General features: G+C 42.7%; 1 protein-coding gene across 1 annotated transcript in view; it reads left to right on the top strand.

The window, feature by feature from the left end:
* Nucleotides 1-27,233, top strand: part of TENM4 (teneurin transmembrane protein 4) — a 771,745-nt gene that overhangs the window by 535,545 nt on the left and 208,967 nt on the right. Inside the window, exons 8-9 of the mRNA XM_037840847.1 lie at nucleotides 4,074-4,172; nucleotides 5,297-5,532. Coding sequence (XP_037696775.1) covers nucleotides 4,074-4,172; nucleotides 5,297-5,532 — 335 coding nt within the window. The remainder of the gene's footprint in view (nucleotides 1-4,073; nucleotides 4,173-5,296; nucleotides 5,533-27,233) is intronic.

Here is a 27,233-nt window from a genome sequence, read left to right as displayed (position 1 = left end):
TTTTAAAAGTCTTTCCCCAGCCTGGAAGTTTTGTCAGTGTCAGAATAGAGCATTTAAAGATATGCTTTGGGCTATTGTCTAATAATTACTCTCCAACCGCTTCAGTTCCACCCCTGCCGGGGGCTATTGAAATGCAAAAAGATAAGGGATCAGTGAGAAGCCAGAAGGGACAAAATGTAAGGGAAAAAAATGGCTTTTTTGGAGTCTGGGAATGGGTGCCCGCTTTACGTGCCCCCACTTCTTGGAGCCCAGCCCTTCTTTAGCACCCCAGCTCCCAAAGTTAGTTAATTAATTTGTTATTTAATTCTGCAGTTGAGGCTGGGTTGAGCCTCCCTTCTTGCCCTCAGCAGATTGCTGTTTTTTGGTTTTTTTTTCCCCCCTTTCAGGGAGCCGGCAGCAAGATAGTCTGTGAGGTCTGGGTGGGGAGGGGCGCCAGACCCCTGGTCCGGGGAGCTTACAATGTTCGCTGCAATCCCAGCTTTTCCTCCAATTCCAAACTTGTGTCCAATGTGTGACTGGTTACTGGAGACCCCGAAAACACTGTTTCATATAGTTCTTGGGTAATTGCCAGCTGCTCTAGGGGAGAGACGAAATTCTGCTCCTCACCACTCCGCCATCTTGCCCCGCCTTAACGGTGTATTTTCTTGATTTGGCACTTGCCCATTAACTGCAACCCTTTACCTGTTTTCTGGATTTTTGAGGGAGATGGTTCTGCCAGTTTTTGCTAGTTGTTGAAAGATTCTATGAGGAGACAGCACCCTGGAGCAATCTTACACCGCCATCTTTGTTGTCAGAATTCATGAAAAGGCCATTTTGAGGCATTAGTAGCCTTCTGAATAGCCAGCCTTTTCAGCAAGTGCTCAGATCCCCCCAAATTCCTGAGTGATCTAAATTATTAATATCTGAATTATCATGAGTAGGAAGCTCTTTCAGATTTGGAACCCTATTACTCTACGAATCCTTTATTCTTCTACCTTGTCTCTTGTCCTAATAGAGATAATAGTCTTGCTCTTTTTTTGTTTGTTTGTTTAGTAACTATTTCTTTTAAAATTGTAGAGGTGAAAATAAAAATCACTCAATCCAAGCTTTGTAAGATCCTCACTGTTAACATTTTAATCTTTATCCTTTATGTCTTTTTTCTTTGAATATATTTAGTTGTTTGTTTCTCATGAGTCTTAAACTATAGACTTGAATTACTGAGAGCGTAGTACTAGCCTGGTGATGCAGGCCAAAATCCCAGGTGTGCTGGGGAAGAGTGCCCTGCAGCCAGCTTTCTGCTTTCCAGGGAGGAGACAGGAGCCCTTCCCTGAGCCCTCTGGGCAGGCACCATCAGGGGCTGCTCAGGCTGGGCCATGTGGGCTAGAGAGACCAAAATTCCCTCCTGAAATGCAGGGAATGGAGGAAATAGTAATAAAGACAGCATCTGCTGCCACCCTCAATTAAGCACTGACTGTGTGCCTGCAATTTGCCAGGCATGCTTCCCTTTGTATATGCTGTCATTCCACAGTATTCAACACAGATTTGTTTAGTACCTACTACCATGTATCTCACACTCTCCTAGGCTCTGGACAAACAGCACAGCCAAGACAGAAAGGACTCCTGCTCTCCTGAAACTTAAAATTGAGTTAGGAAAAAACACAATATACAGATCAGCCAATAAATATATGTGTATAGTATTGAGTGCTGTGAGGAAAAATAAAGCCATTGAAGGGGTCAAAGAGTGTTTGGGTGGTGAGGTGGGAGCTTATTATGGTTAGTATGAGAAAGTAATAATTGAGAAGGGAGGGAGTGATCCATGCAGATATTTGTGGGGAGGGTGATTCAGGCATATGAAAGCAAAGGCTAAGCTTGTTTGAAAGATAACAAGGAGAACAGTGCATCTGGAGCACAGAAAATGAAGTTGGAGAAGTAGCAAGAGGCCAGAACTTAAAGGATGTAGTAAGGACTATAGTTTTATTCTAAAAGGTTTGGGAAGCCATTGCAAAGTTGACAGCAGAGAAATGACATGATCTCAATTACATTTTAGGTTCTACAAAGTGAGTAATTACCCGTTTTATGGTTTGGAAGCAGTGATGCTTAAAGAGATTAACTCCCCTGCCCAAGGGCCAGTAGATGATGGGGTGGGACCTGAACCCAGATCTGTCCCACTGAACCGCAAGGCTTTTGATCACCAAAGCCACACCCCTGGAGGTAGAGATGAGGCCGCAATGAAAGACTTCTACATCCCTACAGCTCCAGCAAGCATTGTGGGAGGCCTCAGGGGCCAGAAACACCAATGGAACAGCTTGCCACACAGGCTGCAGATCCCGGACAGTGCTTCAGGACTCACCCCAAGGGGAGGTCCCCACCCCCAGTGCAGTGCTCAGTGACCCTGGCTGCAAAACTTAACTCTTGCTCTCACTGTCCGTGAGGATGTTAATAAAATGGCTTGTTGGGACGGTACTCACAGCCCCACCTCATTTTCAACTGGAAGGATGAGACAGGATTATGAAGTAGAAAGGGCCTCAGCTCTGGGGTCATCCAAACCCAGGTTCTAGTTCTGTCTCTGCTGCTTGCTTTCTATATGACCTTAAAAAAGTTACTTCATCTCTCCCAGCCTTGCTTTGCCAACCTACAAAATAGGGATGGTTGTACTTCATAGAGTTACTGTGAGGAATAAAATTAAATTAGATAATAGTTGTAAAACACAGGAACAGTGAATAATAGTTGGTAGGATTTCCATAAATAACAGCTATTAGATTTAGCATTAATACTTCTACAATATTTGTATAGCCCTTAAAAATTCTTCTTACGTCATCTCAGTTACTTGGTATTAAGGAACATTGTGAGTGTGCTACAGTTCTCCCTATTTTACGGATGAAAAAGGAAAATTCAGAGAGGTTAAGGTTCTACCTAAAGCCACACAAGAAAGTGGCATGAAAGGGACTAGAACTCAGGTATTCTGATTCCGAAGACCTAGGCAAAGTCAGAAGGGAAGATCCCTGTCAGGGTTGGGCCCAGAAGGTGGCTTTCTGCAGTCAGCCCTTCCCTGAAGGTATGCAATAGTCTGAAGCCACCACGGGCTTGTTAGAAATGATTCACTCCAGTGTCTTAAAGTGAAGTGTAGCAGTTCTGAAAATATCACAAAACAGGATCCATCGTGCTCAAGTGTGAATGACGTCACTTAGCAGGCATGGTTGGCACCAAAAAGGGCAAGTGTGTCTGTCTTCATTCTGGGTTAGAAATAGGTAAATTTACAAAATGGGCTATGCCATTCCTAGTGCACTTGGGGGAGAAAAGCATTCCCCTCTGGCTTCCATGGGTCGCCATCCTTGCTAACCATTCATCACCCAGGCACAGCTAAAGGACTGTGATCATGGGCCATGAGCCACCAGCATCAACTTTGGAACTTGTGAGAAATTCAGATTCTCGGGCGCCATCCCATCCTGCTGACACAGAATCTCTGGTGGTGGGCCCAGCAGTCCATAGCCCTCCAGGATGATTTTGGTGCTTACTCAAGTTTGAGAACCCTTGCTGTAGAAAACAATGGCAAAAAAAATGCTTGACTTTCTTTTTGGGCTAGGAAATGAGCATCTCTATCAACTGTTTAAGCAGATACAGGCAGTATCAAGCAAGGGAGAAATCAGATAAACCTGAGCTCAAATCCCTGCTTTGAACCTTGCAAGCCAGTAACTTTGAGCAAGTCTCATTATCTCTCCACAATTCAACTTCCTTATCTGTAAAATGAAGACAACATTGCTTTCCTCACATAGCCACTTTTGAGGATTTGAGATAATGGATACAACATGCCTAGTGCAGTGCCTGATATATATTCAGTCTTCATCAGGGGTAGCTGTGGTTTGATGTACTCAGCTGTCAGATTTTCAGGTTTGTATAGAGAACACTCCCTGTGGATGCCCTATGCCAAGCGCACCCCTTGCATATGTGGCTTGCACACAGACCCACCACCTGGAAACCACCTCCCACTGGTCTCACTCACAGCTGCACCAAACAGCCACTTTGTGTGTTTCTCTACTATCCCCATTCATCGATGCATGACTCATTGCTTCATTCATGTCTCCATGTGTGCATAGAAACCTAGGCAAGCAGCCATTCCTAGGGACATTGCAGGACAACCTCATTGAGATGGACATTCTCAGCGCTTCCCGCCATGATGGGGCTTACAGTGACGGGTAGGTGACATCCCCATGCTCCTCCTCTTTATGTGTGCTCTCCCCATGACTCCTGCACTTGTGTGTAAGCCCTGAGAACTTTCCCTGGGATCTCGGGGGAGGTGATGCCATGTTGCATGCCCACCCCAAATCCATTTTCACCTTGCAAGAGTTTATCCTTGGAATACCCTGTACCCCAGCATATTAACAGCAGTCTTGTTAATATGCAGTGCCTGACATCTCATTGGCTGCTTTTGCCATTCTGAAAAACATCTCATGTAGCAATTTTTATGTAGCACAGGTCCTGTGAGTATATATTCTGTGGCTTCTTCCACCCCAGGAGGAGTGGGGTCACCCTGAGACTTTGAGGGTACAAGTTCTCCCATGGCCATGGTTAAAACCAAGCTGTGGAGGATTTCCTGACCTAGTTTGGCCATGACCATGTGCTTTGATTGTGCCATGCTGCCCTCAAGACTGTATCTGCCATGCTGGATAACTTTCACCAGGGGCTTGGGTTCTGGCTTCTGAGCAGAATGTTTTGAAAGCACTTTCTGTCATTGGCTATGTAACAGTCTCTGGGGAACTCTTGGCCATGGCGAATTTAGTGGTGGTTTCTTGGCACCAGTGCCCACAAAATCCACTTTAAAAACAGGAGCATTCCATTCCTCAGCCAAGGTAAACTGGCAAAGCAGGTACTTGGGGGAGAAGAAAAATTTTAAGTTCCATCATCTCCAGGAGACAGAACAGATTTTTAGATACTTTCCAAGTTATTGAAATAATCTCAGCAAACAGGTAGCTTATTCCCCAAGAAACAGCATCCCAGCCCCATCCAGTCCCAGGAAAAGGAGCTCAGTGCCCAGCCTTCTGCCAAGTTGGTAACACCTTCTGCCTTGGCTTGAATGGGTTTTTCCCGTGGGTAGGGCTGCCCCATCCATGTTCTGTGGAAATATGTCTTCATGTGCACTGTTTTTGTGGTCTGGTATGTGATTCTCCTTTTTCCGTCCCTCTCATCTTCTCTGTGGTGAAATTCTCTCTCCAGGCTCCTCTGCATGCTTCTACTACTGCTGCCTCTATCCTCAAGGTTCGTCTAGAGTTCCTGGTGAGTGAGCAGACCCTGATGCTCTCCTGCTTCTCTCCATCCACAGGCACTTCCTCTTCAAGCCAGGAGGTACCTCCCCGCTCTTCTGCACCACGTCCCCAGGGTACCCACTAACATCCAGCACAGTGTACTCACCTCCACCTCGACCTCTGCCCCGCAGCACCTTCGCCCGGCCAGCCTTTAACCTCAAGAAGCCCTCCAAGTACTGTAACTGGAAGTGTGCAGCCTTGAGTGCCATTGTCATCTCAGCCACGCTCGTTATCCTACTGGCTTACTTTGTGGGTAAGCACCTCCCTCACCCTGGCTTCCTTTGGCTCCCCTTTGGCCCAGAGGGTGGTGACCATGACACCTGTGGGCCCTAAAGGCAACTTGCCAGCATTGGCACTCAAAGGCTACTGGGTGAGCCAAGCAGCCCTGCAGTGCTGGACCAGGCTTCACCCTTCAGAGTCCCAAGTGTCAGCCCTTCAGGCCCTTCCTGTCTTTCCCTCTTCACCTTAGTGGAGATGTCCTCATAACCAGGAGGGAGGCTTCATGTGTTGGATGCCTAGCATTGAGGCATAAGTGCTCACTAAGCCTGGCCTTTGAGGTGGTGATCTATGACATGAGTGTCAAAAATTGATGTCAGTACAAACAAAATGACAAATTGAGAAAGCTCAGCAGCAGGCATACTTCCCCATTGGTGCCACATGGCTGCAGAGAGCAGGAAGGAGGTAGAGTGCCTTTGGGAGGGAAACTGCTGACCTCAAGCCAGGAAAGCACGTCTCATGTCTCACGAGTATTGTGGGAACCAAGGTCAGAGTTAAACATGGTCAGAAAACCAGGGAAATCCCCCACTGAGGAGCAGCATGTCCCAGTGAACAACTCAGCTGGGCAGAGGTGAGCACAGACACCGAGCAGCACTGACTGGGTGCCTCTTACCTGATCTCGGGGCACTTGAGATGAATGAGAAACTCCTCCTGACCCAGTGACCAGATGGCTCCTACCAAGCATTCTTTTGATATATTTTTAACACAGTCTGGTTTCCTGCTTCTGACCCCTCACTTTGATCTTCTCTCAGGGAAAGTATTAATCTAAAGAAATGTGTGCTGTGTAGAGTCTGCTGCCTATATGTAAAACAACCTGTTAGTAAAGGCATTCAAAGGGGCATGGACTTAACCTTGAAAGTCCTTTCCAGCCTTCACATTCTATATAGGATTCTAAGATTTAAGGTAGGTCAGGGCTGGCTTGAGAAAGCCTTGAACCTATGCTGAAGAATTCTGAGATAATTCCTCAAGAAAAGGGGACTTCTTCAGTATAAGTCAATAAATAGAAATAGAACTAATTGGCAGCGTCTAATGAAAATTGGCTTAGAGAAGTTCATGGCTCTAAGGCCAGAAAGGCAAACATGTTTCATTTCTTCTTCTGATTGATTAGTGGTTGCTTCCTAAAATGCTATGTTAAGAAGAATTCTGAGGCTATATTCAGATTCATTGGTAAAGAGCCTGTGTGACTGATTAGTGATGTCTGTCATGGTCACAAGTGTGGAGAATAATGATGAATGCCAGGTATTCATCATCCTGCTCTGGGTCACTGGGTAAAAGGAACAGCCAAACTGGAAAGGGTCAGGGCCCACCCAGGCTCTGTGAGAGAGACACCATTGACATGGATTGGGTTGCAGGTGAGGATTATGGAGTCCTCAGCACCATCACCTGCATGAAAGTTTCTTCCTGGTCCATCAATACTGTGACCCCAACTGATAATTGGCATAGCTCTTGCTTTTGACTGGATTTATGGTATTTTCTAAACAAGTAGATTTTTGGACAGGCAGTGTCACTGTTCGTCAAAAGTCAAAGAGATTGCTGCATATAGACATCAACTTGTTTTGTTTTGAAATCTTAAGATTCATACTGTGTAGTCTAGTTCCTTGAGAAAGGGTTAATCTTTATATGATTTAAAAAAAAAAATCATTCCTGTTTTCCATCCCATGGTCTTCTTTCTCTCCCATTTAGTAAGAATGCATGATCAGTCTTCAGCTATCTAAAAACAGAGGTGGCTGTAGGGGGTAATGAGCTTCCTGTCAAAGGAAGGGTGCAAAGAGAACCTCTATAGCCACTTAGCAGTAAGATTCTAGCACTGACTGGAATTTTTCCCTGGATGACTTTTAATTTTTCTCCCAACATTGATAATCTCTGAATCTATGATTTTGTGTTTTATTTTTTCACTCAGCACACTCTATGGAATAGGTGCTTTGAGACTGGCTTTGAGTCAGGTGCTATGCAAAGTGCTAGAGTTAAAGTTATGAACCTACCCTTGAGCTTAGAAGAGAAAACAGATAAGAAAGCAGACAAATACAAAACTGTGATTGAGGAAGCTCAGGGGCTTAGCCTAGCCCCTGCCAAGAGGACTGGAGAAAGCTTCCTGGGAAAGATGGTGTTTTAGCTGACTCTTGAAGTAGGAGTTAGCCAGAAGAAGACATGCGGGAAAGGTATTCCAAACTGAGGGAACTTTCAAAGACTTGAAGGACAATATGGTAGCAAATACATTTCCGGTGGCTGAAACATTTGAGGAGTTGGGGTGGGGGCATGATTGGAACCAATAAAGGAGAAGTTGGTCAGATTATGGAGGACAGTGTAGAGACCAAGCTAAGGACTTTGTTTGATGGGCAATGGGGAATCATTGAAGGGTTTTACACAGTGATAGGACGTAGTCAGAATTTTGTTTTAGAAAGATCACTATGGCAGCCACAGTAGAGGAAGGACAAAAGGTGGACCTGTTAGGAAACTAACTATCCCAGTAAACTAGTCAGGAAAAGCTGAGACCCTGAACTAGCATGGTGAGGAACGGGCGATTCTGAAGTCAATTTAGGAGTTGGGAATGGTTAGTTCATTGGTAGTGTCCTTGTCAAGGAAACATCCTTCTGATAAAATTCTATCTGTATAGAAACATTAAGACTTGACTCTAGATTTAATATCCAAGATTGGGTCAGAGTGGCAAGCCAGGTTCTGCCCTTTGTTACCTGGCAAATCAGCAAGGTGTTCTAGACCCAGAATCTCACAGACCTGGATTCCATTCACAGCTCTGCTGCCTGGCAGCTTTTCTCTCTCTGAGCCCCAATGTCCCCTTTAGAAAATAGGCATAGCCCATTGCCTCAGCAGGATGACTGTGAAGTTAGAGTCATCTAATGAAGATGAGTCATTGCAGGTGAGGACCAGCCCTCCCTTTCTTCAGGGGCTGGTGGATGGCGTCCTTACTGCTTGGCTTCCTCCAGCTGCTGGGGGACGAGGGATGAGCGTCTTGTTGGCTGGCCGTAATTACAGGCTGTGATGACTAACTTGTAAGGAACTATCAATTATTAAAAATCAAATTAATCGTCTCAGCCAAGCACAAATATCCTTAACAAAGACTCTTTTCCAGCAGACCAAGCGATCTAATCAACAGGCAAAAGCACAGATACTTAATTAGATTTTTGATGAAAAGTTGTGTTTAATTTCAAGTATAATCAATTATTAATTACTGTAATGAGTGAGTCTGACTGGGTTTACTAATTAACTCATTTAAAAATTATGAATAACCTTTTCGTTTGTAATTATTTTCTACATCGTATCAAGTTCCAGATAAGAATTATATCACCTCACCACAGAGGGGTAGGCGAAAACAGAGGGCTGAAAAGGATTTTTCTTTTGCCAGTATTTGCTCAGGACTGCCATATCTGGATGGTAACAGTGACAGACCCATTTGAATTTAAGTTTCTTAGTTGGAAAGTTTCTTGAGAAATGAGCAACCAGTGCCCTTTTATTTGCAGAGGCATTTGCAGCTATTTTCATAGGAAGATTGAGAATTTGGAGTTAGCAGTTGCCACCCATAAAGGCTGCAGGGCCTCACGCATTGCCTTCAAGCCATCTTCTCCCCGGTGGTCTTTCCTGGCTGCTCTGGCTGAAGTGGAAATCTAGGAAGAGCCATCAAGCAGCTGGTGGGATCTCTGCAGAGGGGAAAGGTGTGTTGTTGTCTCCAGAGAGGCAAACTTTGAGGATGAGTTTGCATTGCTTTATTCACCTATTCTCCATATTAAGAAGCTTTTCTGGACTGTGTTAGTCTCTATTTGAATATCCTGCCTTTTCTCTTCTGTAGAAAAGAAATCTCTTGTATTCAGAACAAAATGGGGAGAGAATGATATGCAAGGAAGGCTGGGTATAGGTCAAACCATGGAGCTTGTACAGCCATGGCAATAATACCTTAGCATTTAATTGTTTTCTAAACATTTTCACCAAAAAACATGGTTTAGGGTAATAAAAGTAACAGAGGCCACTTTTTATCATTATTAATAAGGGAACGGTTAGCTTTGACTATGAGCTGCCCACATACTCCATTGTGTTCTAAGCATTCTGCAAATGTTTTTCCCACTGAGTCCTCCTGTCAACCCTATGGGTTATTCCCAGTTTACAGATGATGACACTGAGACCTATTGAACTCAGGTAACTTAGCCACACAGTAAATAGCAGAACTGTGATCACTCCACCCCAGGCACTCTGGCCCTTGAGCCTGTGCTTTTTGAAGTTTTTTCTCAAGAAAGCTCACAATCTTAACCCTTAAGCTATTGCTTTCTTATTAAGTGGCTGTTTGAATTTTTAGTGTGGCCAGAATTGGGCCCAGCCCAGGACATACATCACCCCTCTGAACCCTCACAACAATTCTACGTGTTGAGTATTATTTTCTGTGTGTCCCAGATGAGGAAACTAAAACTCTGAGAAGCTAAGAGACTATCCAGGGTCCCTCAACCAGTAAATGAGGTAGCTGGGATTCAAACTAAGTCACAGGTCTCCAAAGGCCAGGCTCTTATCCATTATGCCCTAGGTCCTGGGCTTGAACAGATGATGTAGACTCAAAACAGCCCACTTCAGACTCTGGCTCTACCATTTAATTGACTGTTTAGACACAGACAAGTTACTTAACCTCTCTGAGCCTCAGTTTCCACTTTCCTTGTAATGGACATGGCTGTCAGTTTTTAACAGACATCAGCCGCATTTTTTGAGACTCAGTTTCCCCATCTGAGGGTGGGAGTAATAGGAATGGCTACTTCACAGGGCTGTTGGGAGGTTCTGTTAAGATAATTTGCATAGAGCACCTAGGCCACTGCTTGGCACAGGGTAAGCACTTAAAAGTTAAAATACTATTACTAATGGTATTAATATTATTAGCGTCGCATGTGAAAGGCTATTAGTAACTCTCAGTTGAGACCTTGGACCAGGCCTCTCTTACTGAGGCACCTATAGGCTCCCTGGCTGTGTTGGTCACAAGGGCAACTAACAATCAGGAGAATCTATCAGAAGACATTTGTAGACACATCTCACTGTTCCAAGGAAGCAGCCTCAAGAAGAATCATGACCTAGAAAGCATCTCCCATCAATCCTTTAACTAGGACAAAGGTCAATTTTTGCTTCACTCACTGTTGCCTCTACCCAGATAAAACTGACAACTTCCCTCATGTTCTGAATCTGTATGTAAATAGCAGTCACTGAGACCTGCAGAAGAGCTATGGATTAATGTTTTGAGGACTCTTCAAGCACCTGTCTTGGTGGAAAGGCCTTTGGAATAGGAGACAAAAAAAAAGAACTTGTTAATAATACAAAAACCAGGAATGGCTTTATATTTAATGGAGACCCATAATTACCCTGCAATGGTATTTCCTCCATCTTCAGCTCCAGGTCCCTCCTCCAGGGGAGGAGTGCCACTCAGTGATTTCTCTAAGGCAGCATGATGTTTTGATTGGAAAAGATAGGATCCAGAGTCTAACTGACTTGGTGGGACTCTCGGCTCTGCCACCCACTCCCAGGTGTGTAACTTTTTGTGCCTTGATTTCCTGCAAAGTGGGAAAAATAATAATTCTTCCTTCATAAGGCTATTGTGCAGCTTAAATGAGACAATGTTGAAAAAACACAAGGCATGTGATAATGTAGGAGTCCCTTGCTGGTGATCCTAGGATATTGTCATTACCCTCCTTGGACCTCAGCAATATCAGTCCAGAAATTGGTGGGGGCAGATGATTTTGTAAGGTCCTTCCAGGTCTGTAGTTCTCTACCTAAACGAAATTGTACCAGGGCACAAAGGGTAGGGTCATAAATGTGGGCTGCAGCAGCCTCTGGGTAGCCACAGTGGAACATTCCAAATGCTCAATAGCAATAAGGAATTTTTTTTATTAGGTTGCAATTTTACTTTCACTGGAAACCAATTGTAGATTGCAAAAAAAAACATCAGAACCATTGCTTGAAGTGGTGATAGTTTAATTTACAAGTGAGAATGTTGCCAAGCTTAATTGCTTCTCTTCAAAAGGCACCTGTTAGAGAGCTGTGCTCATTGAAATATTATTGCGGTTCTTGATCTGGAAGAGCCTGGGTCATCCGGTTCTTGAGGTTATCTGGGCATGTTGTTTGAGGTGGACTTGGACATTAAGTGTGATTTGCATATAATTGTGCAGACTTTCTAAAGATCTCTAACGTTTCACTTCCCAAACTTGACTCCAGCATTGCAGCAATCCAGTTAAAAGGGAGCTTAGGCTTCCGTTTCCTTATGAGTGCTGATGCTTCCTCCCCCATCTCCTTATTCTCGTTATGTGCTCCATATTCAGTCCCTCAGTCAAGGACTGGTACAAGATAACAGTGCTCAGTAAGACTTGGCTGAATAAAAGACTGCAAGATGATTACATCTGCCAAGGGTACTCTAGGCAGAAGAACAGTATGGGCAAAAGCAGGGTGGCAGAAATGTGCATTTTATGTCCTGGTGCTCAGGTACAGGTGAAACAGACACGAGACAAGAAGGGAGAAGATTAGAAATAGAGGCCAGAGTGATCGTCCCTCCTGTCCTCCTTGCCCTCAGTTAACCCCATCTGGTTCAACTCATGCACTAGCAGGATCTCAGATGCCATTTGCTTTATAAGCACGGGCCTGATGCACTTTGGGCATGGTTGTTATTAGGGAGCAATAAGGCTTATTTTCTCTCCTTTCTCTTTGACTTCACATCAGGCCTTTTGGACAGAAGCCATAGATTTAGCTTTGTAGCCCAAGGAACAGGAAAAGGAAATGATTGAACTCAGTCTCTTAGAAGGAGGAAAAAGTGTACAGGATCCTGTATTAAAGCCTTTCTCTTCAAGACTGATTCCTTCATTCCACTCTTTGGTAACTGCTAATAGCAAGATATATATAGATTGTTCTCTTTATAAAAGACCCCAGACAAATATCTTCCATCCCCCCGCTCCCCCATCCTGGCTGTCTGTAATTGTCTGACATGCTGGCATGGGGAGACAGCAGACCAGGCCAGAGGGGTGAAAGCGATGGGGAGGCTAATTTTGGCTCTGTGGAAGAAGGCTTTTCTAACAAGAGAGCTGTCCTGTGCAGAGTGCAGCTTTCATGGGGGAAGCCCGTGTCTGGAATGAGAGGAGCTGGGGGTGAAAGGCCCAGACTCTACAGACCAGTGGGTCCTGTTTATATCATCATTCTACTACTTAATAGCTGTGCCACCTGGCCAGGGACTTAAGCTCCTTGAGCTATAGTTTCTGTCACCCTACTTTTGCCCATACTGTTCTTCTGCCTAGAGTACCCTTGGTAGATGAAATCATCTTGTTTATTTCTATAGATAGAAATAAAAACAAACAAACAAAAAGCTGACTGCAATTAAGTCAGTCAACGTGTTTCAGCTCAGTCTGAAATAAAAATTTGCAACTTTCAGTGCTGCCCAATGATGGAACGATTTGGTAGCAGTCTTCTTGGCAGTGGAATTATTCAGGCACTGAGTGTTTTGTTTGTTGTTAATTTGTGGTTGACTTAATAAAGGGACTAATTACAAAAATGAGGGCAGGGTGCCAAGGAATAGCACTACCCCAGGCTCATGATGCCAGGGCACTGTTCACCCCTCGGCATGAAGGGGCAAGGGGAGGGTGTAGTGGCCAGAACCTGAAGAAGGTAGCCATGAGAGAGGGCTACTTGACAGGAACTCTGGTCTTCCGTAGAGGGATGGTAATGTGGAGGCCAGGGGACAAATATCTCAGCCTCACTTTCTTCCCCCCCCTCCTATCTCTTCTCATTGGTGGAAGCCAACCAGAAGCCAGAGCCCAAGGGAGCCCATTGACCCAGGCCATCCAGCTCAGCCTCCCAGGGCACAGAGCAGGGTGAAGGACAGAGTGCACCTGGAGGGACATATGGATGAGCTCAGTCTCTCCTTTGCATAATTCCTTTCCCCGGGGACCCAAGACCAGGACTGAGACCCACATCACTTCTCAGTCATGTCTCTCTTACCTTTACAGCCACTCAGCCACCAGGCCCTGACTACTTGTTTTTTTGATCAGATTTGTTGAAATATAATTTACATACAGTAAAAGTAAAGCTTTTTAGGCATAGCAATCTATGAATTCTGACAAACACATAGTTGTGTGACCACCACCACAATCAAAACACAGAGCATCCCCTCAAAAAAAATGTCCCTTATTCCCCTTTATAGCCATTCCCCTCCCCTTACTCCCAGCCTCTGGCATCCACTCATCTGTCATCTGGCTTTATAGTTCCAGGTACTTCTTTTGAATGGTGTAGTAAAGAAGTGATTTATTTACTGAATTCAAAATCGGGTGTTACCCTAAGACAGCCTTCAAACTCTAAGTTATTAAAGTGTTGTTTGGAAAATTTTAAGATATTCAAGGCATTAGGACATGCAAATGAAACATTCTAGGGTATCTTTGTGTTTACCTGACCTCTCTTGGAAGGATAGCTGATACAAAAGTATCAGCATGAATCTACTATCTTTTTGATAGACCATTTTTTCATGTAAACATTTGCTAGTATTGACACAGTTCTCATTCTTGTCAATTTTAATAGCTCTACTTTATTTGTGCCATTACTATATCATCGTATTTCTGCCATTTCCAATGGTTTGCTGTGATAAATAGCCCTGTCTTGAACATCTTCATGAATCTTGCTCTGTCTTCTTCTTTTGGATTAATTTGGAGAGGGCATATTCTCCAGAGTAGTATTCCTAAGCCACAAGATGTGAACAGTTTAAAGCCCTTGTTACTCACTGCCAGGGGCTCCTCAGAAGGTTAGGACTGAATTCCAGAGGCCCAAGCCAGCTATCAGTTTCCCTACAGTTCAGCCAGCATGGGGCTTTGTGTCTAATTTGGGGTCTTTCCATTTAATCAGAAGGCAGGGGGAGAGGTGATTCCAAGTGGTCCTAAAGGATCTTCATTCTTGGTGGGAACCACCTGCCACCCTTCACCCCCCTTCCCCCAGTCATTTTGAGGAGCTTAGTTCAAATGTCACTTCCTTGGGGAGGCTCCTCTGACCCCCCCCCCAGACTATGCCAGGATCCCACTTATATGTTCTCATATCTCCTTCATAGTGCTCACTACAATTGTAACTAATTGTGTAATTGATTGTTTAATATTTGTCTCCACCATTAGATGGTAAGCTCCATGAGGGCAGAAACAATTTCTGTTTTGCTCAGTGCTTTAGCCACAGCTTCTTGTACCGGGGTCGGGCATAATGTAGCATGTGTTCAGTAAAAGTTTGTTGAAGGAGAAAAAAGCAAGGGAGGGTGTCAGGATGTGTAACATGATGTAAGGCCATGGAGTGGAGGGAAAGAGAAAGGTAAGAGTAGGGAACAAAGATCTGCAAGTCTAAAGGCAATGAGATAATGTGAGAATGAAAAATGATTACTGGAAACTAAGGGGACGGGAAAGCAGAATGGAGAATACTGAGAAGCAGTTGCTGAAATGTAGCCAGCATGAGGTACGGGCCTGGCTTTGGACCCTCATCTGTTTCTTATTACCGTGTTTCTTTAAACAAGAACCTTGCTCTCTCTGAGCCTCAGTTTCCTCATCTGTGAATGTAGATAACAGGCTGTTGAAGGGATGAAATGATTATCAGGCACCTAATTGAAAGAAATTGAGTTTGTCTTCCCCTTCCCCCAAACCAGATGTGTTCAGTTTGAGGGCCAAGCAGTTCCTGAGCTTGGAAATGTTGTCTAGAGAAAGAATTACTATATTAATTAATATTTTTATTTTCAAAAACAGCAGTGGTTGCAGAGAAAACACTCTCCAAGGGCTTTGAGGCTCTCGCCTTATGGCAGTTTCGAGACTGTACCGAAGAGGCAGTACAGTCAGAGTGGGTCAAGAAGTAGTACCAGCTGTGTCTCCTGGATGCTCATTCCACAACTTGACCCAGGAATGTGGAAAAGGAACTGATTCTACACATTTTTAGCATCCTTTGAAAGGATTTCTCCCCAAGACCTTGTTTTTATTCTGGACTAATTACTGTGAAATAACATAATTTAATTGCACTTAAGTGCAGAGAGAGAGGGAATGGTCTCCCTAATGGCTTTTCTTTCACTTTAAAAGTACCTTGTACTTGTGGAAGGGAATTTGGTACAGTCAGAGCTATAGTTGGAACTGCAGAGTTCAGCAGCTCCCTGCTCTTCATTACCTGGAGAAGGAGGAGGGAGGGGGACGGAGATGGAAGGAATGAGAGAAAAAGAAGAGAGGCAGAGAAAAAAACAATTATTTTCTTCCACTCATTGCTTCCTCCTATTAGTGAAACAACAAAACCACAGCAACTAAGCAGCATCATCCTTCTAAAGAAAAGCAATCCCATCTAGTAGCAAAAGCACAGGCACTGAGTACAGTAAGACCTGGATTCCAGCCCTGGCTCTGACAGGTTCTTTAATCTCCCTGAGTCTTGGTTTCCTCATTGGTAAAATGTCAAGTAATCTCTAAGTGTTTTGAACATTAAGTGACAGAACATCTGCAAAGTACCCAATCAAGTGGGTGGCTCCTAGTAGGTGATAAGTCAAGGCACTTCTCCCCCTTACAGTCAGCTTGATCACCTGGAGAGTGTAGACTCACTTGTTATTGTAAACCTTCTCAGAGTCAGCAGCCAAGGGCTATCCCCAGATGCAAGGTTTTCAGATAATCTGGGATTAAGGAGAGGGAGCTTCCCCGAACACATCTTTAAAATCGTAAGGAGCATCGCTGAGCCTGTCTGCCAGATTGTGTCCCAGGCTGTGAGAGACAGACAGAGATGGATAAGCTCTCAGTCGTCCATAGTTTCTTAAAGAGCCAGATGTGGTAAAGAGCTGACTGCAGTACAAGGCAGATGATAAAAGTATGTTACTGTAGTTTGAACCTTATCCCTGTAGGAATCCTAAGGAGACAGGAAGATCAGATAAAATTTCCCCATGGCGTTGAGCCTTGGAAGTCAAGTAAGATATTGAAAGAGAAGATAGGAATGGCTTTCTGGAAGTTGGAACAGCACAAACAAAGGCACAGGATGCTAGACAGAAATTTTGGCTATTTTTTGTCAGAAGACTCTGCATTAAAATGTCTAATTTGCCTTTTAGCTATCTGCCTCAGTCTCTATTTTTCTGAAAACTATTGGATGTAGAACTACAGAAAACCACAATGACTATAAATTTCTGCCTTCACTGCAAGAGGGTATGGAAAGGCGGCCATTACCATCCTTCCCCCTTAGAAGAGAAACTCACTGGGCAAATAAATATTAAACACCTTGAGCTGGTGTGAGGCCTTTCCAATCCATTGTCTCACTTGATCCTCTCCAGCAGTCTAGACACTACATAAAATTGTTTACTGCATGTCCTTGTCCTGCAAGGGCCAGATGTGGAGACTGAGGCACTCTGCAGTTAAATAACTTGTTCAACTCGAATCTCTGGTAGGTAGTAGAGCTGGGCCTAGAAACCGGATTTTCTGATTCTAAATCCTGTGTTCTTTGTAGAAACCATGCTGCCTCTAAAAGCCCACTTCTAATGTTTCCTCTACCACTACACCCCGTACCTGAGGCTCAGAGCACACGTGGGGGGGAGGTGCTTTGCCATCCTGCTTGGAGCCTTCCTCTGCCCCTGTTCACAGCTGCCCTCCCAAAACCTAACCTGATGTGACAGAGATGGCAACTCACATTTATTACCAGCTTGCAAGCTTATGGTGTGTCAGGCAGGCACTGCTCTGAGTGCTACATGTCTTTTCTCATTTAATTCTCTCAACAATCTTACTCATCCAATAAATATTTGTCAAGTGCCAACTGTGTGCTAGGCACCATTCTGTTTTTATTTCCAAGTTGAATGTAAGAAATTGAGGCCCAGGGAGGTTAAGGTATTTGTCCAAAGCCATATCCCCAGTGAGTGAAGGAGCCAGGATTTGTCCCCAGGCCTCTTGACTTGGGACCTGCCGTCTTCAATTGTGCTCTACTGTTTCCCATATCCTCTACATCCAAATGGCTGAAAGGTTGCAGGGAGCTCTTGCTAAAGAGAGACTCAGAGTGCTTCAAGATTGAATAGAAAAGGAGACCCAGATAATGTTGGGACACTTGGAAACACATTGCTCATGTTATCTAATGTTGCCATTTCCCAGACTCCAGTCTTCATCCAGCACGAGTAGATTGTCACCATCGTAACATTTCATTTGGGAGAAAGTCCTTCCTGCTGATGTATGCCAAGCAGCTAGATTTATCATGCCCTTGAGCCTGGAGTTAGATTTTGTCCACAGTCTCATTAATTGTGCTGTGGTCTCCATTTCATCATGTCATCCCAGATTTTACCATTCAGGCCATCTATAGGATATGCAGTGAGTGAAACACACTCCTTAGGCTCCTGTGTATATCTCTGTATATGTGAGCACATACATGATTCCATCCAACCAAGCATGCAGAAAGGGTATTGGAGAGGGAATGGAGTAGGGGGTTAGCAAAGCTTCAAATAAAAATTTTAGAATAAGTAGGATTTTTCTTTACCTGAGATCCAGAAGCTATCCTTTTGCAACTTGTTGTTTATGTCTCCTGACTTTTCTGTGGTGAATTAAGTCCATTAAATAGTACCCCTAATTCTGTAAGTCTGAGGCTATTTTGGTAGTTTCATATGTAAATCTTTGTATCAATCTATGTATTAAACTTTATATTTTTCTTTTGTTCATTAATTATTAAGCAATGTACTAATAATGTCTTATATTTTCAATATACTTTATAATTTATGAAGAGCTTTTGTTAAATTTAATCCTTACAAGAACATAGGAGATGGTTTTATATTATTTTCCTTTCTGTGGATGAAAACACTGAGGGTCGGAGTGGCTAAGTGACTTATCTAATGATGTCCAGCTGGTAAGGGCTAGAGCTGGGAGCCTTTCTACGGATTCCTCCCAATGGGTGCTTTGAAGAAACAAAAGTGGACCATAGAGCCAGCAAGGGACAGGAAGCACATGTATGCAAACCATCAGGACAGTATACATGGGAGAGGGGTAGGATTAAGGATGAAGACCCAGGGCTAAGAGTGGCAGAGGACACTTTGGGCTGGGGGCATGGTGGAAATCCTCACAGAAGAAGTGACATTTGAAATAGGTCCTAAAGATGGAGTAATTTTTAAAAAAAGAGAGAGAAAGTGGTGGCCATTCCAGACAGAGGGCATTGCATCAGCAAAATCTAGAGGCTGGGTCTAGCGGGTATGTTCAAGGGACAGGAGGACTCCAGAAAACCTGAGGCTTCTGAGCAGGGAGAAGTCATGTAGAATATTGTGTTCAACAAGATTTATACTTCTCTTTTAAAATCTTTTATGTTATGAAGAGATATTAACTCAAGTTTTTATTCTTAGGGAAATATTGCCAATAAAATTTGTGCAGTAAGGCAGGTGCATGTAACAATATTCGCTTTCTTTTTTTTTTTTTCTTTCAGTTTTTGTCATTTCCAGTGTTGTACCTAATCAGAAAGGCAGTGTGTATAGTGGTTAGGAACAGGTACAGGTAAATCTGGATTCAAGTCAGATCTGAATTTAGACTCTACTTCTTGTTATATGTGTACCTGGACAAGTTGTTGAAACTTTTGAGCCTCAGTTCCCTCCTCTTGCAAAAGAGGATAATAATGGTATCTAGCTCAAAGGACTCTGCGAGCATTAACTAATACTTTGGTTATAAAGCAATTAGCATGAGTGAATATCAGTGAATAACAGTGGCTGTTTGTTATCACCATTGTCATCATCCTCATTATTTTCATTATCATGATTACTATCATCATCATGGTTCCCAGAACTCTGTACTGCTCTAAACTTCCTAATTGAAGGGCTGAGCCAAACCAGGGGTGAGGGTATATTAAAGAAGGAAAAAAGGAACTCAGCATTTACCAAGTGCCTGCTCAGTGCACAGATAAGAGCAGGGAGACAAGAAAATGTGGTATGATTCAAAAGAGCTGGAAAACCCCATGGAGCAAGGAGACTGGGAAACTGTGGGAAGCATAGGAGGGACATCGAGTACTCTGTTCTGTGAGCTTTTAAAATGCTTCTTATTATAAAGAAATATTATCCCAAGTTACAAATCTGGGTGGCAAGCTCTACGTTAAGCTGTCTGCCCTCATTCCTCTCACTGAAATGAATGTTCCAGAGGGAAAGGCCCATCCTAATAATATATACACAAATTAAAACTCCATTTAGAGGTATAGTGGGATCTCCTAATTGACTTTGATCATGGAAAAAAAAAATCAGTTACATGGTTGCTGTGCCAAAGGAAATCCGGAAATGGAAGGACTGCTCTATAGAACCATGTAACAATTCATTTTTTAGCAGCTGTGAAAATGGAGCCCAGAAACAGGCATCTTCTCCTCTTATCATAAATTCCCAAGCACTAACAAAACCCTTCTTTTTCTTCTGCTCCGCTAGGTTGTTGGTACAAGTGAAGGAAAGAATGATAGGTTTTACATGAGGGCCTGGCCCTTTCACAAGTTGGTGCACCTTTACACGGAAATACTTTAGATAACATTGTGAAGAGGAATGCACTTGGAAATAGGTGCGCCAAAGAAAGGAATCTTTGCAGAGTTTGATGCCAGCTTTTCCCCTCCTCAGGGGAAATGACAGGCATTCTACCAGGCCTGGCACTCGTAGGCTGGAAGGGCAGTGCTGGCTGCCCACCCTAGCAGAGCAGTTAGAGTGGGCTGGCGTTAATCTTGGTTTTCTTTGATCCCTGGATCATTTTTCAGACCTTGCATATGAAGGGCAGACAGTGGACCTTTTACTAGGTTTAACTACTTCTTGTATGTGGAGTTACTTCCTTGATTGTTTCCTTTGTTGGCAGTGATTTGATCAGAAACTGCACTGTTCTGTGCTTCTTTGACAATAGTGTGAGAAGAGCTTGGGATTTGGAGACAGCTGGACCTGATTTCAGATGTGGGTACTGTCGAAATGAATCGTAAAATTATAGACAATCTTGGGGCTTTGGTTTTCTAGAGATACAAAATTAGATTAATAATATCTACTTGGTAGCTCTGTTTTAAGGTGCCTAATCTATAAAATGGAGCTACTAATAGTATCCACCTTAAAAAGTTGTGAGTTTAAATGGTACAATGCATGTAAATCCTCTATCACTATGGCATGCACAGGATAGTTTTAGTAAGTAGGAGCTTGTTATTGTTTTAATAATAGTTCTCATTATGTCTGTCTCCTTCCTTCCCCTTCTTATTTCTTCACTCCTCTCTGGACCAGGGGGTTAGAAATGAAGGGAAAAATCCTCAGGATTGCCTGATATATAGCCTATCTTGAGGGTTCATTTCCCTTAATCTCACCCCAAGAGGAGGACTCCTCTAATCTCTGAGTGTAGTGACTGACGGAGGAGCAAGCTCTGAGGTTGGCTTTCCTGCTCTTATAGGATTTTCTGCTATGACTTAATGGCAGGGTCATTAAGGAGTCTGGAGACTAGGCTCAGGCCAACTCTGCTACAGATGCACTTTCCAAACCTCAGGCTCCTCTTCCGTGCAGTGAGCAGGTTAACGTTTCCCTATACGTTCAGTAGTAGCAACATCTCTCCAGCACCAGAGCAAAAAACTCAGGTTTCTCGACTCCCCCAAGTCCTCAAATCTCTCAGTGAAAACTTTGATATCCAATAAAAATTATAATGATGATGATGATATCAGCAGTGAAAGTCACCATCTGGTAAATATCAAGCACTGTACTAAGCTCATATAATACATTATTTCCTCTAATCTTCACAACAACTTTCAGGGGGAGGGATTGTCACCATTTTATATATGAGGAAACTGAGGCTCAAAAAGTTAAATAAGATGAACAGAGTCACATAACTGAACATCAGAACCAAGAAAGAAAGACAGGTATGTCTGGCTGCAAAAACTGTCCAGCTGTCCTTGCAATCACCACGCTTCACTGCCTCATTTTCTTGTTTCTGGAACCAGTGGAGAGAGGTTAGATGACTAGACTGAGTTCAGTCCAAGAGTTGGTGGGAAGTGGGCAACCCCTAACTTAGTTCAATACAGAAAAGATCTTAGTAGAGCCTGCTGGGTGAAAGGTGCCCAGAAAAGACAGCTTTCGTACTCTATTACTGCAGTCATAGCAGTTTGCTCTACTCTGTACAAATTAGATTCTAGCCCCAGTTCTCCTACAACTTGCCTTGTCACCAGTTTTCAGCATCCTCCAGTTAAATTGGTATTTTCCCTACATATTGACTGCGGATATGCATGTTTTCTACTTCTGTGGCTCATTGTGCTTGATCCTCTGACTCATGCCAGTCTCTACCTTGATTTATAGGAATTTTGAGCAGCTACCAGTGAATCCTTGCTGAAAGGCCTCTCTTCCCCACAATGTTGCATGTTGCAGAAAAATGATTAACTGTGCCAGAGTCCATTCTCCAGAAAACACTTAATTTGGGAGTGAGAGACAGTAACCCTGATTGTTGCAGTCAAGTTGATCCAGAGACAGGAGGAAAAGCAATATATTTCTCTGATTTAAAATTAGCCCCACGTATTCACCAGTGGAATCCTGTCAGGCTGATTTATAGCGATTCTGCTTTTAAAAGCTGTTTATTATCTGTTGGGCAAATATCTCTAGTTCCTGTGCCCAAAGTCAGCTAATGGGAGCAGGAGAGAACCCTCAGCTTAAAGAAATTTGCAGTTGGCATGGATGGGGAACTGTGAATGTATAAAAGGATGAAAAAGATGATATAGCTGATCTGGCTTAAGCAAATCTTTCAATGGCTAGAGGAATGAGGAAAATCAGCTTAGCAAAATGACAGTGGTGATGACAGCTGCCATTTATTGAGCTCTTACTATGTGCCAGGCTCAGTTCTAAGCAAATTACAGCCATTATCTCATTTAATCCTTTGAGATAGATAATATTATCTTCATTTTACAGATGAAGAAACTAAGATGTGGAGAGGTTAAGTGATTTGTGCAAACTCACAAAACTAGTAAATGGCTGAGCTCTGAGTTCTTTGAATAGCCAGGAAAGTGAGGACTGACACTGCCATTGCACAAGCCGCTTACTTGCATTTAGATGATTTTGACTGTGCTTATAACCGCTGCACATCACTGCCTCAATACCTAAGTGCGGCAGGATGTGGGGGGAGGGGTGGGCCCATGCTTTGTCTCAGCGAAGAGAGTCTCTTAACAAACTACCTCAAAAGAAAAACATGACTGTGCTGTCAGCAGAGGCTGCGCCTTAAAAAGTTGTGTTTTTTTTTTATTTTAATTTGATTTCAGGCATTGTAACTCATCAACAGTGTGATGTACCAGGAAGAAAGCCTGGACTTGGGAACCACTCAGGGCAGGGTTCACATCTGGCTGACTTCCTCTCTGTGTGCTTTGGACAGGTGTTAGAGTTTCTCTGAGCCTCCAGTGTCTTCACCTGTAAAAAGGTCATAATAATAATAATACTTCTTTCAAGGTTAGGATCTCCCCTCCCCTGCTGTATTATCCTTCTCTTCCAACTATTGCTCCTGAGACTAAGTTGTAGAACTTCCCTTTTAATGTATAACAGCATTAAAGTAGGTTCAGAAACTCGAGAAGAAATTTTACCTATAATGCTACCATATAATTCAAAGCCTGATGGCATTTTTATGTATTTCTTTCCAGACTTCTTTTTCTTATGCATACCTGCTCTTACAGAAATGCAGTCAGGAGAAACATGCAGTTTTGTGTCTTGCGCATTAGCTTTAGTATCTTAAACATTTTTTCTTATTGCTGGTTGTCATGGTAATATCTTATAATGATTACCTGGTATTCCATTCAGTACCTGTACCATAATGTAGCCTTTTTTTAAACATCTATGTTGCTTCCAGGATTTTTGTTATTAAGTTGCAGTGTTCATCTCTATGTGTAAAAGCTTCCTGGTTTGGAACTTTTTGAATGTTGAAGATTTATAGCAAAATTAGGAATAGAACCTGGGGATGAAACTTTTTTGTTATTTTATTTTGTTCTTTTTCCCATTTCGAGAGCCATAAGTCAAAGAAGTCCAGTGACATAGATTTTATAGAAATGATGCTTAAAAAAACAAACCAACTATTAAGCACTAATATAAAGCAGAAAAGTGGGTAGCTGTGTGGCAGAGTTGGTTCCTGCTGCCTTTTAAACCAAAAATGCCACTTGAATCAACAATTTCCTGTGTTTATAACCATCTCCAGTCACTTTCTGGAGCTGCTAATTTACAATTGCAAGTGGGTTCATGCATTCGATTTTTGGAAGGGAAGCTTAAGGGAAGCTTGTATCGTGACAAGGGAAACCGTTCCGTCCTTATATTGGATACTCCTGCATAATGACTTTGTTAATTGCCTCCTGCTGGCCGGGTGCTGAGGGGGAGCCATCAATGTCTGAACATCTATTGAGCATTTTTCTTAAAAATGTCAAGATGGAGCTTGCACTTTCTGAGCGATCTCTCATGTCTTGCTGGGCGGGAAAAGGCTAAGGAAAAATGTCAACCCTGGGATCAGATTGACCATAGCTAAGGGAATCAGAACTTCCCCACCCTCACTCTTGGCTTTTAGAAGTCATTAACATTTCAATGTGGCTGATCCTGTGAACCCACTACCTTTCCATAGCCTCTTTCTGAACTCTTTAGCATCTTTTCACCTTTTCATTGAATTACAGACTAATCTAACGGGAAAACTAGCATCAAGTTTCTTATCTAGGTCACTTTCGGTATACTGGAGAAGGATTTTGCACAAATAGTTATAGATACACATCCCAGGGTGTAGTTTTAGATAATCCTGTGATGTACATAGGTAATGGGTAGTTACTGTTCATTCTTCAGTAAACAGAGCTAATACCATGATTATAATTTATGTTGTTCAGTGGTCTGGTCCATCCTTATAGAGCAGGCTAGAGAGGACTATGTATATTTCTTAGCTTTATTTGGATCCATGCATCAGTCACCTTCTTTTAGAAATGGTTGTTACTTCCAAATCCTTTGGATAACATGTGTTTACTGCTATAAGTGGCTTTAAATGTGGGTTACTGTGGGCCAGGGAATGTTTATTATTGCTGTAGGGCCTGCCAAACATTTATTTCAGCCTTTAATTGCTTGTGGCTTTAGGTTGTCTATCTTTTATCCTCTATTTAAAATAAAACATTTAAAATAAAAGTGTTGACTTGGGAACACAGGATCCTGAGATTGAAACTTGCCTCAAACTTATACCAGCTCTGTGGTCTTGGGTAACTTAGTTTACCTCTCTCAGTATTGGTTTTTCCAGTTAGAACTGTATCACTATAACTCAAATTCTATTACAATCCCATTGTATACATTCTCCAATAACATGTTTTCAACCTATGAATTGGAAAATATATAAAAAGCACTTGGTATGCAGTATGCACTCAAAGGATACCAATGTTTGTGTTGCTGTTATTCTTATTTTGATTATTATGAAGCATAAAGAATGGTTGCTTGAACTTACATATTTTTTGACCGTCTCTGGCAGATCATGTGTTGCATCCTTTGGAAACAGGAGAGGAGGCTATTTGTATCTACTTTCTCACTTCTCTTCTCTCATAACCCAGAACTATGAAATTAACCACCGGCCAAACTATATGGTAAAACAATTGAGAGTCACTAGCATGACTTAAATATAAAACCTTGAATCACAGATTAAGGATCCCTTTTATTTTGGCTTTAATACAGCATTACTGGTTGAATTTCACATCTTCTCTAAATCTCCACATTGTCCTCACTCCTGTATCTAAACTGTCCTTTCCAGTTACCATTTCTTAGCCCAATCTTGTAGACCCAGTGCTCACTTCCCTCACTTCCCAACAGCCTCCCAAATTATTTCTGAATGAATGAGCCTCCTGAGAGAGTCAGTCGAAGTTTGAGTTGGTTACAAGACTTTGTTTCCAGTTGGTTTTCAGGATATTCCCTGGGTCACCCGTGAGGGTTTCTATTTGTGATCGCCACAGGTAAAGGACAAAGAAGAGAGGAAGGGATGCCAACATCTACCTCTAATCCTTTGGTGACCTTCTTCTCTCACCAGCCATCACTTCCCCTGGGACTCCAGATCTAGTGGTCGTGTTCACCCTCAACATTTCTTTCCCTTGCTTTTTCCACCTCAGCATATTTTTTAAGCAAGGAGTTGCTTTTGCATCTTGTTAAAGATAAGAGAAAGCTTTGACAATAAAAATGTTTCTCTTCACAAAGCTGTGAGAGTTCTTTTCATTCTGAGATTAGTTAATTCTCATGACCTTTTTACAGGACAGCACTTTTGCACACTTAGATTAGATAATTGATTCTAATGGGGAAAGAAGCACTGCTCATTTAACTGAATATATCTAAGTTGGCCATAGTTCAAAGAATTTCTCTGTTACCTTTGGAGTTGCCAATACTGTATATAGATTAAAACAGTAAGAAGGGTAGCAGAAATGTGAGCCAATTCAGCCTTGGAAATAGAGTATTAATTCATTCCTTCCAGGCAAGTTAACTGTTTTGTTATTAACATCAATTACACAGAGGTGGTGGAGAGCCCTGTAAAGCACTTCATGTAGTGCTTGGAACCTAAAAAAGTGCCCAATAAATTTCAGGTATTATTGCGATTGTCTTTATTATCAAGAGTACAAATATAGTGGTTAAACAATAGAGTAATCACACATGTACAATTTGTAAAACACTTTGCCTTATCTCATTTGATACAGTCTTTGAAATACTTTAATCCCCTTTTCTCAGATGAGAATACAGAAGTTCAGAGAAGTTGTGTAATTTGCCTGTGTCCTCACGGCTAGTACAAGGCAGAGTTAGGATTCAAAAACAGTTTTCTTGTCTCTGATCCAGCACACTTTCCTTTGTACAACAGTAACCAAAAGAAAGCAAGAGTCAGGATCCATTTCTGTTACCAGAGTATGGCCTCCTGGTTAAATCAAATGTGCATGGGTTCCTTCCATGACTTATCTTTAAACTAGAAGTCAGGAGATGCTGTGCTCCAATCTCCTCAGTTTTTGCATCTTGAAAGCAGTAGGACAGTCTCTCGTAACCACCTTCTGTGACCTCTTTCACACACTTGGGCCAGTCACCCTGGCTTCCTTTCTACCTGGCAGTATCTCATGTTGGAGATTTACAAGTTTTGGAGGCTCTTTGAGGTATAAGGAGGATGTATTTATAATGCCCACCTTGCTAGATAAAGCAAGCAAGAGACAGCATGGCGTAGTGGGTTGAGCCTAGACTTGAGGCCAGAAAGACTGACTGTGTCATTTCAGGGTTTGGTCAGATTTGGATTCTACTCTAGACTCTGCCACTTGATAACCATTTAAGCTTGCACAAGTCAATTAGTGTCTTTGTGCTCCAGTTTCTTCATCTGAAAGATACTTTTAAAGATGATTGTGGGAGTTAAATGAACAATACATGGCACTTGGTAACTCAATAAATGATAGTTTTATAATTATCATACTTATTAATTAACCTTCTGGGTCTTAATGTGCATATCTGTAAATTGGGTCTGGGGGAGAGCGTTGCTGTGAGGATTAGACATAATATATACAAATTATCCAGCACATGGTTTGGCACAGAGTAGGTCTTCAGTAAATATAATTACTGTGGGCTTCCAGTTCTCTATAGATCCTTTCCTGTGCTCCTTTGACCCTCCTAGTGGATCAGTCATCCCTTCTTTGTGCCTTCTTGGTTACTTGTCTGTCTCCCACCTGACTGGGCATTCATGAAAGCAGGGACCTTGTCTGAATTAATTTTGATTCTCAAGAGACTGCCATAGGGTGGGCTTTCAGAAA

Source organism: Choloepus didactylus, chromosome 6 (genome assembly GCF_015220235.1).
Source record: "Choloepus didactylus isolate mChoDid1 chromosome 6, mChoDid1.pri, whole genome shotgun sequence".
NCBI lineage: Eukaryota > Metazoa > Chordata > Mammalia > Pilosa > Megalonychidae > Choloepus > Choloepus didactylus.
The sequence above is the reverse complement of the archived record's forward strand: the minus strand, read 5'-3'. Positions and strand labels throughout refer to the sequence as shown.